Below are 17,536 nucleotides of genomic sequence, written 5' to 3'. Positions count from 1 at the left end.
AGTAAACAAACAAGTATAAGGAAAAATTAGATTAAATTTTAGGGATCATAGGGAAACAAGAGAGATCACCTACACCTGAAAATATACTAGTGGACATTTAATCCCTAATTCAGTTGTGGGTATAGAATGAAGTAGGGACTTAATGTTCACTAGTATATCTTTAGGTATAGATGACCTCTCTTGTTTCCTTGCTTTTATTCTATGATCCCTAATCAAACTTAAAATTATTTTTTTCCTTGTACTTGTATAATACATCTGTATCTCCTAAATGTGTTTGTTTTAGATGTCATGATTTTATTCATTCTGTAATATATACACATGTTTCACATAGCTCTTATTTACTATATGTGGGTAGATGGATGAAACATTTATACAGGAAATACCTCTTTGTTCATTGGTAAAAATACTGGACATACTAACTTCATTTCTATAGTTCTTCAACCACACTACGATGGCTGTGAAATTGAACACTCGTACACTAGTAGAGCACCTGTCCACCCGCACACGAGAGTACAATGATGTTGAGTTTGCCACCATGGAACATGACAAGGCATGTGCTGTCCCAATGAACATTGCAGCATCAAAGGAATTCAGCATAGAACCTGACTTGCCAGAGTAAGGACAGGGTGACTGTACAATATAGCCACTGTTACCATTTACACCATGTGTTTTCTCAAGTGGTCACTAAGTTTTAAATATTCTATTAGGATTACATTCTTTTTCTGAAATATATGCTATAGCTGTATAGCTATATAGCTCTACAGTGCAGTACTTCCACACATACTCTCAGTAATCAATTACCTAAACATGTAGGGCCCCCAGGGGTCTGTGATCTAATCTTTCACTGTATTTCTGATTACAAAAGTAATTTTGAAAACAAGTACGTACGTATGTATTTTATATTGACTCAAATAGATACACATAAAATCTACGTATATACAATCATGCATATGTATATCTGTCTATCTTTGTAGTAACTGTTGTTGCTTGCTATGCATGAGACACTTTATTTCTGTAGGTACAGTTTGTCTACTCACTTTCTATCACGGGATAATCCAGAAAAGGGTACCCAGATTGACTGTGAAAGCCTGTTAGGCTCTCGCAACCAAAACTCACTACACATTTGGGTATGATCATATCATCTGTTGTGTATCAAGAAGCATACACAGTCTCCTCCTTACAGTCCACGATTGAGGAAGAACAGTATGTGTATGATACTGACCTATCATGGGATGTTCCCCATCACATGTTCCATCTCTACCCTTCTGCTTACTTCCATAATTTGCTACCATTTAATATTGAGCTAGTTTTTGAGGTGCGTACATATCACAGTACAGTGAGTACATGCATTGATTCGTGTGTGCATGCATGCATTGTGGATCAATAGTTGTTAGTGTATATAAATTTTAGTTTATCACACATACTGTATTTAAATTATTCTGTTTTGTGTTGGTCATGACCTCTCACTGTGAAGTACGTATGTATACATGTAATGTTGTTGACTATCTCAATGACATTTGCAGAATGGTAGAGGTATGGAAGAGAGACATGATGTGAAAACTGGGCAGCATGTTGCACTGTCCTGCTTCAGTCTGAAAGACTACAGAGCAAGCTTTATCTACAAAATAGTATGTGCTTGAATTTTTGTATGTGTTGTGTGTGTGTGCATGCATGCATGCGTATCAGTTATATATTTATGTATTGCATCTTACCGTTTTAGTGTGAGAAAGGGATTACAACAGAACAGACAATGTTGATAAAGAAAGAGAAGGATTTTGTTTACACATATGTTCATGTCAAAGGACAAACAGATGACCATACTGTAATGAATGATTATACATGGCTGCTCCATACTATAATATTGTTGTTGTGTGTGTGTGCCGTAGATGTTACATTTCGACAAGAAGGATACGTTGGAGATATACTTGTATGCTCCAATTTGGTTTGTCAACAAAACAGGGCTCCCATTGTTCTATAGAGTATGTGGACAGTATATTAGGGGTGCTGGTAGTGTATTAACATTACGGCTTGTTCCACAGATATCTCATACTAAAGATGTGATTGAACACTCACCTGGTAACAAAATACAGCTCTTCTCCTTTGGTAGCAAAACTGATGGTAAAAAGGTGAGGAAAAGTTATGGGTATACACTGCAGCAAGTATATAGTTAAGATTGACATTTCATTGTACCCTAACCCCTAAATGATTGTTTTTGCTTCTCAACTTACGTGATACTAGTACAAGTACACTGAAAAATGTGGAATTTTCAACTAGAGTAGGGACCATAATACATCAATAAAAAGTACTGAAACAAGCTGGAGTAGTGCACGATATTGAATCACAGTAAACAATAAGAAGTGTTATATCCCTACTGTTCATTTCCATTATGGTATTTTGAGCACAGTAAGGATATAACACTTCTTATAGTTTTACTGTGAATTAATATCGTGCACTACTCCAGCTTGTTTCAGTACTTTTTATCGATGTGTTATGGTCCCTACTCTAGTTAAAAATTCCTAATTTTTCTGTGTACTTGTTAGTTAACTTTTTTTTTGTAAATAATAATTATGACTGGTATACCACATCTGAAATGGCACTGCACACCCCAATTATCGTCTGAAAAGTGAAATATCCATTACGCTTCATTGTCAGCTATGTTCAACCCGTTACACAGCGTTTCGAATCAAGAACTGTTCGAAAAGCACCTCTGATATCAAAATAGCCACTATGACAATTTCCGTTATGAAGGGAAGCCATCACGTGCTATCGCCAAATTGACACTTTTCGCTGTCAGCAAAAATGAATGGAACACAAAGGAGGACACTGGTAAGTCTGTGAAGAATGCATTGTACGTACTGCAGTATGCCAAAAGGCACCTGTCGGGCCGAAGCAACGTCAAACAGTGAAAAAACCAAGCCCGTAACCTTAGCCGTTATCGAGTTACGCTTGTCTGAAGGCATCAGTCAGTCAGTTACTTACTTACTCAGTCAGTAGAAAATTCCGTTAAATAAATTATTTTTAAAATCCCGTAGCAACTTGTTGAAAACGTTTCTGGTCAATCTGAAAGCTTGTTTGGGCTTAGTTTCACCTAACCAATACTGCCTGATCGTCGTTAGGGGAAATTGAGGCTGTTTTTTGGGTGATATTATTTCGTGGGCAATGCCTACTCCTTTGTGGTCCCTACTATACACAATGATACAGTAGAACCTCCCTTATCTGGACCTCTATTATCTGGGCACCTCCATTGTCTGGACAGCCCAAATTGGTCATGTGGCTTGTAGTTTATTGACCATAATGAAGTTTAGTTTAGATAAAAGCACAAGGAGGGAGCCTAAAGATTGCTGTTTACCTGTTTGGTGGCTTGTCTATTCTAATAATAACTACCACTTGGTTGCTAGGTGATAATGCATTTGTACAGCCAAGGGGAGTGACCATGAATGCTCTGTAGTGACTTTCCCCTCTGCCCACTGAACTGCATAGCACTAACTGATAGCAATAACAACATTACTTGGATTTTAGTTAGTCACTTTAGCATAATAGCATATTATTCTTAGTTATGGACATTTCTGAGATACGGACAGTAGTGTGTACCAGACCGCCCGAATAAGAAAGGTTCCACTGTACCTATCATACACTACTATCGTAGGGCATACAAGACTTTGGTATGTACATACAGGAGGTTAAAGAGTGAGGGGGGCAGGCCAGCTGTAAGGTGAAGACAAAAAAAAAAGTAACTACCTGCTGACAATAGCTGCCCTCCACCAACTGTATCTCCTTATTTATAACTACACATATGTAGTGAAGTAGCTTGCTATACTGCTTCTCTGAATACTGTGACTGCTCTATTAGAGTATCTAGATCCTGACTGTTCTATTAGAGTATCTCAATCTTTTCTTTCAAACATTGTCCCAGAAAAGTGGGGGGACCCTGGCCCCCCCGTCTCCACCGCCTATGTGTACGTACATGTATGTATACTTGTTGCTAATGCTTTTTTTGGGGTACACTGGAGTGTCACATGTCTTTACAGCTTAACAGTATTTACATACATTAACAATAGATTGTCCTTACTATAGGCTATCAAGTTACGTGTGCAGGACACTATGACAGAGTGGTCTAAGTCAGTCTCACTGGACACTGCTGGTTACCATGGTGTAGTGGAGATACCAGGAAAGATGTACACTAGGAAGGTATATGCATGTGTTTATGGTTGTGTGTGTTTCTGTTTGTGTGTACGTGCGTATGTGTGTGTTGCAGTATCATCAAAGTGTGTCTTGATCGATAAACAAACTTATTAGTGTTGTGGCAACATTGCACTTAACATTCATGCCATTTGTACTGAATATGTCGTGTGATTTGAATGAAGAATATTTTTAACATCTCATATATCGTATTTACTCGATTTGTGTCACACCCTCGAATAGTACTGCTATTCAAAGGTCTTTATCCTTGTTTCTGAAAATAATTTTAATTGTACCACACTCTCGAATAGTACCACACTATACTTTCACAATTACTCTTCACTAGTGTTCTCATACCTATAGTATTAATCTCCATCTCGATTTAAGGAAGTCATTGTCCTGGTAAAACTTAAACGGCTATCATGTAATTGAAATTCCGGATATTAGTTAGTACGTAGCATGAGGCGTGACATGGTTGTGCTACAAGGACTTGAGTGAAAGAATAGTCTTGTATAGAAGAAGTAAGTAGCAGGCGCTGTGATTGTTTTATAAAACTATAATGTAGAATAGCTATGGTAGTGGCAGGTTTAAAATCTTAGCAGTGCACCCTCAAATAATACCACAGTGCAGCACTATTCAAAGGATTTTATCCTTATTTTTGGGCAAAAAAAATAGTAGTACCCCTGGGACACAAATCGAGTAAATACGTTAGTACTCTGTAGATGTGTGTGATTAGTGGAGGGATCAGTCTACATGTGTAATACTATTATGCTTATAGGTAGGGGTCAAGATCAGGCTTACACGTTGTACCCTTACAAAACTGGTTGTGGTACACCCATTTTACATTCTAGTCAACAACACTGAGGTACATACTTGGTAGTGCATGGTCAATAATTGCTGTTGTAACATTGTGTCTGTACGTATGTACCACTCAGAACCGTATAATATGTCATGAAGTTAGCAAACAGTGGCTAGACGTTGCACCAGGCCAGGTGAGTATTACTGTGTGACACAAATAGTACATACATTGTATATTATATGTTTCTACCATCCTGGTTTAGACTAAAGCATTTTGGCCTCATAATTTGGACCATGCGCTAATGGATATTAATGTTGATGGTCACGAATATCACAGTGTTCCATTTAACTTCAACAAAGCGGATACCTTGCTACTCAAACTGAAAGGCCAGGTTTGTGCATACTTCAAATGTATGCTAATCACTGTCTTTTGTTAGCTACAAGCAATCAAAGTTAACATCCATATCACCTCCTCAACTCACGTCATCATATTTGATAGCTATACTCAAGGTGACTGCCCAGTGAAACTCGTGAACAACTTCAACAGGGTCACCATTGAGTACAAACAATCCACAAAGTATTGTAAATTACTAGTATATGTAAATTATTGTGAGATGATGTGTATTCAGAAGTGGCAAAGCACCGGTACATCAGCTAGGACCTAACGAAACTATAATGTACAGTTGGGATATACCCCATGAAGACCATTTGTTGAAATGCTGGGTTCAGGGAGAAAAGAAGGAGTTATTGATGTCATTGGAGGTGAATTGTTGCTTACAGTAATGTATGTATGGTGGATGTATCTTGCAGGATGGTCAAGGGAGATTTGAATATCGTCCTAAATCTCCTTCACCTCCAAGATCTCCTAGACATTGGGCTTCTGAAAAGTTACTACCGAGGCCTTCATCATCCTGGTTGTTCGTGTCCCATGCTAATACTATTGATGTACCAGATGCAGAGCGGTCACGCAGAAAAGATGTTGATCTTGACTTATTCTCTACAAAGGAAATTACCATCCCAATTGCACCAACTTCATCCACTAATGAAGAGGAAAGTCATCATGTTCGAACAAACTCCTTCGATCTTCATGACATCAAACCATCATCATCTGAAAACAAGAGGACATGGCGAAGTGTCAGTGCACAGCCTAACTTTGACGATGAAAGTGACACTACTCCGTTAGTTGACCATCCAGATGCAAAATTTTCCTCACTGCGAAGGAAGGGTGTCATTAAGCGCCCATCATCAAAATGTCAAAAGAGTGCAGCACTTTCTACCAGTGACGGAGCTAGTGAAGTCAGCTCGTTTTACAAAACTCCATCTAAATCAACCACAGATATCAGCAAGGTTGGTATCAGCAAGATGGATGATCCTGATCACAAGCCAAGCAGACGTTTTCAAATAGATCCTAAAAAAGCTTCATCCAATAAAAGGACAGGTCACTGGGTCTCCTTGATGGATGGCTATCAAAGAATTTTGCTGTTCACTCCTCACTTTCATGTTGTTAAGAATTGTGACAAAGCTAGCAAGTTCACTTTTGATGTGATGCAGTTAAACCTTACCCTTAGCTCTATCAATATCTCACTTATTGACAATAACACCAACCGAGAAATCCTGCTTTTGTCTGTTCAACCGTAAGCTTTTTTTTTATTCTCCACACACCACATTCTTGGTATATTCTATGATATAAATATTTTAGTCTAACTCTGTGTTAAGTGTAAGAATAGGTGTTAGCTAAAATACTGTGAATGCTTTATCTACTGTTAGCCAGAGCCCCTTCTATGCCTTCTACGGCTGGTTCATTGTTCCACCTGAGAATAGTGGCTTTTGAAATTAATGACCTAGCTTTGTAGACACTTTCATGATAATTTGTGCATATAGTGCAAATCCCATGGGAAGTAAAGCTAATTTTGTATGTAGGCTTTGCCACATATCATAGGCGACTGAAAAGAGGTTGCTCACACATAAGACCTATGACTATTTTTGCTAGTGTGATTATGGATTTAAACACAGCACCCAGTGTCCATATTGATATTTAAAACTCTTGTTGCCATTACAAGAAGTACGTATGTATGGAAAATGTAGGACAACATGTAGGAAAACTATGTATTTTGGCCAAAGGGAGGTATAATTTAAGGGTAGTGAGACATGTGTTGTGTGGATCTGCACTATTTTGAAGTTAAATAGTGTTGGAGATCTTGAGGTCCTGCATGAACAACTTTCTCTGGTAATTTTAACTGTGTTAACATGATTATGCAAATTAAAATTTTTATTCACAGGAAAGCATCAGTGTGGCAAATTAGACAACAACAACATCAAGGCTGGGAAGATGTAAGCCCACAATTAAACACCGGCCTTGAAATTGCCCGAGCGCAAAATGTGAAACAAGTTGACCTAGACAAGCTCAAGGTGCTTCTGCATGCATTGGTACAATGGTACTGACCTGCTGTTGTTCATATAAACAGATTGATTTGGTCAATATGAAGATGTCAGCACCAATGGTTGGAGACATACGCTGCTTCACTCATCCTTGCTTAGAGGCACAGCTGAAAATGGGAGCGAGCAGTATATTTGTACAACTGAAGGCATTTGACATCCAGGTAGGATATATGTGTGTAGTGTGTGTGTTGTGTGTCTATGTCTGAGTGAGTGAGTGAGTGAGTGAGTGAGTGAGTGAGTGAGTGAGTGAGTGAGTGAGTGAGTGAGTGAGTGAGTGAGTGAGTGAGTGAGTGAGTGAGTGAGTGAGTGAGTGAGTGAGTGAGTGAGTGAGTGAGTGAGTGAGTGAGTGAGTGAGTGAGTGAGTGAGTGAGTGAGTGAGTGAGTGAGTGAGTGAGTGAGTGAGTGATTTTCCTAGTTAATGTGTATATGTTTGTGACACTGTTTTGATTACTCTAGCTTGATAACCAGTTGTCTAGTTGTGTCTACCCATGTCCAATATACACTGAAGCAAGGCATGACTCCACAGAATCACCAGGTACTGTTACACATATTAACCCATCTTACTGAACACATCATCTGTACAGAGGACCCATGGTTTCTTGATGCCAGTGTGTTACTAAGAAAAGATAAGTTTGGAAACGTGACTAGATTAGAGTAAGTGTGATCATATGTACAGTATGATAGTTCTGTACAATGCAGATCATAAAGGTTTACACTTTTCCTGCAAAATATATCATTCAAAAACCTTTAGGGTAGGGCTGGCAGATTATATCGATTGTGGGATTAATCATGATTTTCTCTGAACATCATGAATTATAAATAATCATGATGTTGTGACATCACATGCAATTGTCTATTGGTTAATTCAAAAATGGTGGCAAATATTGTTTTGGAAGAAGTTGAACTGGAAAACAAGCCTACACTTCTGAGACATTTCATTGTGTGAAAAAAAAGCTTACTTGTTAGAAATCTAAGGATACTAGTATTCATTATGCTGTTTGTAACTCTATGGCCTTAATTCATTGTGTTGAACAGCTGTACACAATTTTACATTTGTTTTGTTAAAATAAATAATTCATACAAAGTTGTACACATACAGTGCTATTGATGCATGCAAAGTTGTAACATCGTGATAGTTATCATAATCATGATATGTTGCATCATACAATTGTGAAGGTAGCAAAATTTCACAATCGCTCAGTCCTACTTTAGGGTTAGGGATCATACTGTCATTACTTTTTATTATTTCTATGATCCCTAGTAACGTAGGGATCATAGAAATAAAAAAGTAATGAAACAAAGGAATTGTCTACACTTGCAGCTATACTAGAGGACATTTAATCCCTACTTCAGTTATGGCTATACTATTGTGAAGCTTTGTGACTGGCATAGAAGTTAAATGTACAATCAGGTATACGTAGGCAACCTCCTTTATTTCATTCCTACAATCTTTATCTTAATGCCTTAATATTTTTTCCTTTAATGTACTTATTGGAATATTACCATCATCAAATGTAACTACCATGTAATAATGCCATTGTGGACTCCATATTTACTTTAAGCTAAGTGCACACTAAGCTTTAGTTGATTATTTCAAGATGTAATGTTCTGTACCTACGTCAGCTACCTCAATGCTGCTATACAAACAATACACTTGCGTACTGATGTGGGGCTGGTGTTGGCACTGATGGACATGTTCTCAGGACTACAACAGGAGATGACTGAGGTTGAGTATATACTACAACATCAGTTTGTTAAAAGCTTCTGACTTCTGCAGGAAGAAAAGTTGTTGTTAGATATAAAATATGCATCTTTGTCTCTTTCTGATAAGGAGGTTGCTTTGGTAAGTTTTTAGTTTCTTTTTCTTTATTGAGTGTCTGGTTGGTGTTTACCTCCAGGCCTCTAAGAAAGCAGAACTCATCTTTTATGATGATTTCAAGATTCCAGAATTGAATGTAAGTTGCAGTAGCATTCAAGAAAGACAACTTCCTTGTAAGATTATAAGGCAACGGTTGGCCAATTGATAAGTCTGTGTGTGTTGTGTGTGAGTTGATGGATGGGTACATGTGTATGTGGCCTAGAATACTACGTTGTACATGTAGTAATGTTTGACATAGTTATAGCATGATTTTGGGTCAACTGACATAGCTAGGTACTTTCTAAACGTTTTGTCATATAAAAATGCTGCACTGTATAGAAATATACGGTGGTGGCGGAAAGGGGGTGATGGTGGGGGGACTACAGGGGGTTAAAGCCCCCCCTTCAACTTTCAAAAAGCAGGGGCAGAGCCCCCCAAAAAATGTATTTTCTGACATCATAAGACATATCACGTGATTAACACCATATACACTTGTAAGCATGCTTACAGGGTCACTGTAGTAACTAATAGCATTTAATGCTGAATTATAGCAATGGTTACTTAATATATGAATATTTAGCACTTATTTTTCAACAAAAAAATTTGGAAGGGAGGGGGGAGCATGTCCCCATACCCCCCTAGAAGCAGAGCATGCAAACTGAGTGCACTTTGCGTACTGTACATGTATAGCCACAATAGCTATACTTAGCTCCCCCAACCTTTCATACCTTCCTCCACCACTGGTATATACTCCATGTTTTAGACCCTGATTACCTTCACAACAAAGAACCTTTCAAAAAGTAAAGGAGATCTGAGTGAGGAATCAGCCAGCCTGAAGTTCTTGAAGCTATTTCTGACTGCTATGGGCACTCCATTCACTGAAATATCAGAAGCAGAAATTAAGTATGGCAGTATATAAAATTACTGTTGCTTGTTAAGTATTGTTCCTTGTGTTACAGGCTCAATCAATTCGCTGTAAACAGAAAGAATTTAACCAGTAAAATGCTGGGAGACTTGATATCAAAACATTACAGACATGAAGTTAGTGACAGTGAGAGTAAATCAGTTGTAATAAGTACACTGTATAACCTAGGCAATGGGACAGATCTTTTCGGTAATTTTTGGAATGGATCTTATCAAGAAACCAGTTACGGCTGTGATAGGAGGCACTAAGAAGATCTTCCAAGGAGCTTATGAGGTACAGCATTTATGCATGCTACATTCCACGTCATAATCTGGTGTGTGATGTGTATGAATGATAGCCTATTGTCCTTGTAGGGATTAGCTCTTGGTGTTGAACAACTTCGCCGAAGAGGTAAGTAAATAACTTACCTAAACACTGATCATAATTATTATTGTACAATTTATTGACAAAACATTACATAAGTACGTAACTATACTGAAATTCTATTTATTTGTTCCAAAGATTCTCGTGCAGAGAAATACTAGACAGTAAAACTCATTTGTAGTATGGTGCGTGGGTAGATCAAAGGCTGCCGCCAGTGTTACAAAGCACTTGTAAACTGGTTTACAAATAATTGTAGCATGGCTAAGTACCTCCTTTTGGCCACACAGTCTGGCCACTAATTAGTTCAAAGACTTCAAACGAAACCATACACTAGACCAACACAGGAAGTCACAATGCAAGGCTAATAATGTCAAGGACTGACAAGGAGGTAAATCGTTCTGGAACGAATAAACACACAACACTGCACTCATCTGAATGAATGGGAAGCGGTACAACCGCTGGGCTGAGCCTGGTATTCTACTACATGTACGTTCGCCAATAAATTAAGCTAACCAAGACTATTATAGTGCTGAACCACTTAACAGTGAATATCACTTCAGCTACACCCGTATAAATGATGCGGAAGCTGTACAGTGGTTGGAGTGATTGGCATCGATGATGGCACCTCGCACTAATAAACTAGCTAACAATGAATTAACTAACCATCAAGACAGTAATTAGTGAGTAAAATCGTTCCTTGTACACAGTGGTAGCCATTATCAACCTTTGCGGTCTTGCTCCTTCCGCGTTACAAATGGGTGCCTTTGATCTGCACACGCCATTACCACAAATCAGTTAGAACACACCCATGAGGTTTGTATCTGATTTGTAAACACTCCACCCTCGGGCCTGCGCGGCCCGAGGGTGGAGTGTTTACAAATCAGATACAAACCTCATGGGTGTGTTACAACTATTACTTACATAATAACAACTTTTTAATCAGACTGCCTCATTAACCATGTCTTCTCAAATGTTTTTGTGTACTTTTGACAGACACACGAAGACGTGGTAGTGTTCACATTCCAATAGCTAGTGACTTTGGCCAAGCTTCTTCCGTGCTGGACATAATCAAAAGGTAATCACTGAATGTTTGTTGTATGATCCTTATATTTTTGTGTTGTGTTAGCATAACTGATACTGACATCAGTTTTATCAATCGTGTCAGACCAACACGTGTTATCAAGAAAGATAGGGTATGTGGTGTAAATCACATTGTGCAAAATATATTGACTTTTTTCTTTTCACAATAGATTGTCAGACCATATGCTTTACATGATGCAATTGGCGGCACAGTTATAGATGTATGGGAAAGTTAATGTTAACATTTATATGTACTAACTATTTAAAAAATTAAAAATTTCAAAAGGAAGTAGGGGTTGATATTAAATAGTATTTCTTTAAATTGACAATTTAAAAAAAATACTATTTAATATCAACCCCTACTTCCTTTTGAAATTCTTAATTTTTTTAAATAGCTGGTTTGTTTACTTTTTTTGTCTAGCTAGCTAGCTGTATAATACTCTTTTTGTTTTCCACTATAAATATCACTTGAAGCAGCTATCTTTTACCTTTGTACGCAATAAATACCTCTAAAATAATTATCGCTTTGTCATTTACAGCTATTACAGCATAGATATACCTGGGGTTAGTATATCTATGATTACAGCAACTGTTAAAGGCTTCAGCTGCATTTGTAATGGCCTAAATGTTGATGATTTTACAGTAAAACATCGCTGGAGAGTCCACCATTATAAGAGTGGAACCCTCGCTTTTAGAAGTCTGGATCCTGAGGTGGATCCGCCCCTCAAAGACATTATTAGCTAGCTACCTCACAAAAAAAAACCTGGACTGGTAATTAAGACTATATACAATGACTACCCAGCATTAATAAATGCTAGAGACAACTCCTTGGGTACTACTTACTCACACTTCATTAAAATCACGTGTTTGGGTTCACAGCTATTAATTATCCTTCAAGAACAATGAATGATGAAAGCAAACAGCATGTGCAGTGAACAGAACGTAATCGAAACAACAGATTCATGAAGTTACCGTCATTACCTTGGCTGTCTGAAATCTCTGGAGCCGTACACCTAGCACTACCAGATCTTACAGCAGGCAGGCAGATGAAATGTAGGTGAATTTTGAAGTTTTTAAAACTCACTGTACATCGAAACATTCGACTTTTCGCTTCATTTACCCAAGGTACAGCATCACTATAACAGTTCTAATGCATTCCAGGTGGTTTTTTTTGGGGTAAACGTTATTGCAAGGCCGTTTTTTAAGATGTGAAAATCTATGAATCCATATGATTTTTTACCAACCCCTACTATACGTACTATCATACTGTATGATAGAAATGGAAACGACAAGACAAAAAAAATTCAAATTGACAACAAAATACAATACTTTTTACTCTAGATACTCCCAAGTCATGGCTTGACAGACGTACACTATCGATATCACCACGTGTTGGATGATGTACCAATCACTTTAATGGTGATCACTAATCAGTGAGTATTACTTAACATGTGGTAATTCTTGTGTATTATAACTATCGGTGTGTATAGGTCTCTGTATGTGGCAACCAAGTCATACAAATGGCGTGAGGAGTATCACACTTTACTGAAGAATATTGATCTCTTTACAGTTGAAGGAAATGCTCTTACATTGACTGTCATGGAAAAGGTAGGAAAGTATGGCACAACCAGTAAGTGTTTTGCTTCTAAAGTGGGTAGTTGGAAAAGGCAGATACGATTGGACGCGGATGCAGAGACAGACATTTTCAAAAAGCACTTTTGCATTTATATAACAGTTGTTTTTCATACCTAATGTTGTTTTTACAGCAGTCCTTTGCTGCTGGACCCGGGCGTCGATCTTGTCATAGTGCTTATCCATTTATAAGCGCACGTGTGAAAGACTAGACCAGCACTCCACAGAATACCAAAGACCATATAGTGTTGTACACATGCTCTAGAGTCTAATACAATTTTAGAGAATAGCTTGTATGCCCCATGCAATTTTACTTAGCAGGCCAAATCCACAGTCTTACGCCTTTTAGTATAAGGCACAGGCGCTTATACCAAGCCTTGAGGATTTCAAGGACCTGGCCTACAAGATTAGGTTGGGACATGCCAGCTTAATGTCTATGACACTGAAATAGATTTCTAGAGCACGTGTACAACACTATAATATTATGGTCTATAGAGTGCTAGTCTATCCTTCACACATGCGCTTACAAATGGATATGCGCTATGGCAAGATTGACGCCTGGGTCTGGAAGCAAATGCTGCTGTAAAAACAACGTTAGGTATGAAAAACAACTGTTTTGTAACTGTAAAAGTTTATTTTAAAAATATCCGCGTCCGTGTCCGACCATATCTGCCTTTTCCAACTACCCTTCTAAAGTGTAGGAACTGTTTATTTATAAATGTGACCAGTTCAACAAAACCCAGTACACGGTTTTCACACATTCCTCAAATTCCATTCTCTGTTATGTTAGTAACAAAGGAGTGGACAACCAAATTTTCAGCTTTTTGTGATGAATGGTTTTGAAGTTTTAACACACCAGAAAGTTAGAACAGCAATAAATTTCATTTATACAACAGTATGGTAAATAGATTACAAGCGCTCAACTAATTAATTAGTAAAACAAGCTATGAAGATTGAACTCAACTCAACCGTTCACCATGAACCATGCTTTTCCTGTGTGGACAAAGAAGTAAAGTTTATTTCTACCACAATGACCCATATCTCATGTTACTTGCTGTACAAACACAAAACAGATCTCCTTACTCTCCATGAACAGGCAAATCCAATGGTGTCTAGATTTTGAGCTTTGTTCAGTGCATAACGAAAAAATGTGTGTAAATATTTTTTATGTAGTAGACACCTTTTTAACTTCATAATACATTTTTACTAATTTTGCAGAAAGGACCTATTTTTACTCAAGTGGTCACAAATGTCATTAGTTCATTAAATTACTCTTTACTGTTTAAGTGCAATAATTTATGTTTTCTTAAACTTAGAAATCACCAACATCAAGTTTTGGTAGCATTGTGAGAAAAGAAATTACTGCCAGAGATAATCGCACAGCCAAGGTCAGGAACCCCATCATGAGTAGCTGTTTTAAAGTGTTGTTTTTTTAATTTAGGAAGCAATCAAGTTGCTTAAGGACAATCTCATTGCACTGGGACTGTACAAACCATGAACATTTTTCCATGTCTGAATCTGAGTGTATTTTGTTTGTATAATTTTTTATGTGCTAATATAGACCATTAGAATTATGATACTGTATACTCAACAACGTGTATGCCTTCCACTTACACAGTTCACACTCACAATGGTTCATATCAGGATGGTGTAATTTACATTGCTTGAGGGTAACTGCTATACATACAGTTATTAGCTAGCCTCACAATCAATTACACTAGTTATCATGAACTATAACTGAACTGTGATGCAATACAGTGATCATGCAATTCATATGGCAGTTTTAAATTTCGAGCATGTATATTTGCAAATTGCTAAAATAATTACAAAGTAAATACTGTGGAATCTCTCAAGGTAAGGATACAGTGAAACTTAACTATCATGTTGCTGACACTTTCTCTCAAACAATGTACTATTTGGATCAATACAGTTTCCAATGAGTATACATAGGATGACAAATATGAAGGAATCTACATAATAAATTTGATCGTGAGTCTATGTTAAAATGGAAATTTGTGACCCCATAAAGTGCTCAGCTGCATGTGTACAGTATACCTACAGCCATCAAGATTACCATGCAGGCTTAAATCCTATTGGAAATTTGTGTCGCCTGCAGTGCCAATATAAACCAATGTACATGTATACACTACTGTGATCTTGTTGCTTGTTACTTATGTGTAGTTTAGGTATCATATATTTGATACTCTTGCTATTTTGACTCTACACTGTAACTTTGCATGCAGTGCAGTACTTCTAATTAGCAAATTTTTGTTATGGAAAGAAAATACCATATTTATAATATGTGGTCAGCTATGAACAGTCACTAGGCAATACATCCCACTTTGCTGTAACTTTTCTTTCTTTTTCAACTCAGTTGGTAGATTTTAAAAAGTATCCGAATACCAAATGTTTTTCCTTTTGGCTTTTACAAGTAGTGTCTGAGGTATGTACGTGTGTATCACCAAATTGACCACTTTGGATGGAGCAGTTAAAACACTGATGGCCACTTGGTTACTAGGCTTAGCAACTGTTGGTGAGATGAAGTCTTACAGAAACAGCCCATGTATTGAACTATCAACTGAAAGATGTATAGTATGAGTGTTCCAAGTGACCAAAATTGAACTGTAGCAACACTTACAATTTTTATAGAGATTGATTATTCTACTGCTAAAGCTGTATATAGATTTCAGAGGCTAAACGTGTTATATACATAGTGTATGTAAGATTTGTTTTAATGTAGCTTGAGTCACTCCATCTAGAGATTCAATGATGGTGTGTGCTTGTGCGTACATGTGCAGTGCATAATATAATATGCATGCATGTGTAATGTGTGCTTGTGTAGTGTGAGTCTGTCAGTGCTGTATCCCCACACAGGCAAAGAGTGGTTACGCTAGTATTTTACATGACTGAGAAATGGAGTTATCACAATCTGCATGATGACACAATTATTACCATCATCCTCTTGTGTGGTAAAGTACAGGACGACCTTGACCACATTGCTAATAACATCTCCAGGACATGTCAGTTATGTGGTGAGGTAGGTATACATGTTATATGCTGATGCTTGGTAACATCTTTGTGTTTAAATAGTGATCTAATCTTCTCTGTTGGTAACCAACAGCCTATAATATCCTACAGTGTTGCCACTATGCCTCATGTGTGCTCTATTTGTTAATTTATAGTTAATTTGAAGGTGTAATTACCCACAATGCATACAAATGAAAATTTTACACACAAAACCTTGCACTCTAATTTTTGTGCATAAACTGCTTGGTCTGTGAGCTAGTACTCAGTTTTGTAGAGCATGCAATTTCTGGGAATCTCGATGACTTTCGGTATACTGTAACATTCAGCTTTACTGTTTAAAACACATTTCTGACTAAACCATGTAATTAGTAATGAAAAATAGCAAATATAAATGTCATCTAAAGATAACATATATACCCTGTACAAAGGTTGCAGCTATTAACAATTGTGATAAAGAAAATTCTGAGGGAGAGTCACTATAAGCCACTTTGCGAATTTTCATTTCTGCAAATGATGGATAATGGTATTTTTCACCAAGGTAAATAATTCCATAAGGTCCTGCATAGTTGTAGTTGAGGTTGATAATAAAGCAATCCCTATGCCACCATCCACCTGTAGCATTAACACCATATGCATCAACTGCACAATTTTTATCATTGTTTTCGTCATTGTCTCTATCACGAGTGGTGAATTGTTGTCCATTTAATCTAGACCAACTAAACCTATACTGAATGGATCATATGGAGTAATCCCAGTAAATCCTGATATACTTAGTGTATAGTTTGTACTTGGTGATCCTACACTGAAGTGATTGTAGTGGAGATAAGTGTCAGTTCCATTGGCAAATGTGAGGTCTATCCATAGTTCCCATTGTCCTTTACTGGTTAAGCAGTGTAGGGAGTGTAGTCCATACCAAAATTCTGTTTGGAGATTACCAAATCCTAGTTCATATTCCCACCAGAATCTATTGAAGTCTTTATTAACACCTTGTATTCTCCTCTGGATTACTATCCATCCTCCACCATCAGTTAGTGTGTCACAATATCCTTGTGCTGTATGTCCTGATGTGGTTGTTGAGCAGGTGTCCCTGATGGTGTATATTCCTGGAGATGGTCTCTTTGTAGCAAAGTAGTTACCTTTAGCTGTAACACTACAACAGTTATCTATCATAGATCCATCAACTGTTGTAACACTAACTAGAACTAGTACTGTTATAACAGTTGTAACAACAATCAT

The 17,536-nt window shown here is 37.5% G+C and overlaps 2 protein-coding genes across 2 annotated transcripts in view; one reads left to right on the top strand and one right to left on the bottom strand.

Moving 5' to 3' along the window:
* Positions 1-14,854, top strand: part of LOC136267281 (intermembrane lipid transfer protein VPS13A-like) — a 68,839-nt gene extending 53,985 nt beyond the window's left edge. The window contains exons 40-71 of the mRNA XM_066062369.1: positions 434-615; positions 1,019-1,127; positions 1,184-1,315; positions 1,524-1,628; positions 1,721-1,822; positions 1,887-1,979; positions 2,040-2,126; positions 4,074-4,187; positions 4,957-5,043; positions 5,114-5,170; positions 5,240-5,368; positions 5,414-5,553; positions 5,606-5,738; positions 5,787-6,610; positions 7,256-7,385; positions 7,442-7,576; positions 7,872-7,950; positions 8,000-8,069; positions 9,039-9,141; positions 9,193-9,258; positions 9,314-9,370; positions 10,037-10,176; positions 10,233-10,314; positions 10,367-10,471; positions 10,552-10,588; positions 11,555-11,636; positions 11,688-11,754; positions 11,812-11,862; positions 12,983-13,074; positions 13,132-13,249; positions 14,590-14,661; positions 14,715-14,854. Of these exons, the coding sequence (XP_065918441.1) occupies positions 434-615; positions 1,019-1,127; positions 1,184-1,315; positions 1,524-1,628; positions 1,721-1,822; positions 1,887-1,979; positions 2,040-2,126; positions 4,074-4,187; positions 4,957-5,043; positions 5,114-5,170; positions 5,240-5,368; positions 5,414-5,553; positions 5,606-5,738; positions 5,787-6,610; positions 7,256-7,385; positions 7,442-7,576; positions 7,872-7,950; positions 8,000-8,069; positions 9,039-9,141; positions 9,193-9,258; positions 9,314-9,370; positions 10,037-10,176; positions 10,233-10,314; positions 10,367-10,471; positions 10,552-10,588; positions 11,555-11,636; positions 11,688-11,754; positions 11,812-11,862; positions 12,983-13,074; positions 13,132-13,249; positions 14,590-14,661; positions 14,715-14,771 (3,837 nt within the window). The 3' untranslated portion in view covers positions 14,772-14,854. The remainder of the gene's footprint in view (positions 1-433; positions 616-1,018; positions 1,128-1,183; positions 1,316-1,523; positions 1,629-1,720; positions 1,823-1,886; positions 1,980-2,039; positions 2,127-4,073; positions 4,188-4,956; positions 5,044-5,113; positions 5,171-5,239; positions 5,369-5,413; positions 5,554-5,605; positions 5,739-5,786; positions 6,611-7,255; positions 7,386-7,441; positions 7,577-7,871; positions 7,951-7,999; positions 8,070-9,038; positions 9,142-9,192; positions 9,259-9,313; positions 9,371-10,036; positions 10,177-10,232; positions 10,315-10,366; positions 10,472-10,551; positions 10,589-11,554; positions 11,637-11,687; positions 11,755-11,811; positions 11,863-12,982; positions 13,075-13,131; positions 13,250-14,589; positions 14,662-14,714) is intronic.
* A 2,148-nt stretch (positions 14,855-17,002) lies between these two features.
* Positions 17,003-17,536, bottom strand: LOC136267543 (ficolin-1-A-like). Its single transcript, XM_066062706.1, has one exon. The coding sequence runs from the start codon at positions 17,534-17,536 to the stop codon at positions 17,003-17,005; it is 534 nt and encodes a 177-aa protein (XP_065918778.1).

Source organism: Dysidea avara, chromosome 9 (genome assembly GCF_963678975.1).
Source record: "Dysidea avara chromosome 9, odDysAvar1.4, whole genome shotgun sequence".
NCBI classification, from domain to species: Eukaryota; Metazoa; Porifera; class Demospongiae; order Dictyoceratida; family Dysideidae; genus Dysidea; species Dysidea avara.
Note: the sequence above shows the minus strand (reverse complement) of the source record. Positions and strands in the feature narration are given on the sequence as shown.

What these genes read in the sequence shown, in the direction of transcription:
- LOC136267543 (XM_066062706.1), bottom strand. Translation starts at nt 17,536, where the DNA reads ATGATTGTTGTTACAACTGTTATAACAGTACTAGTTCTAGTTAGTGTT.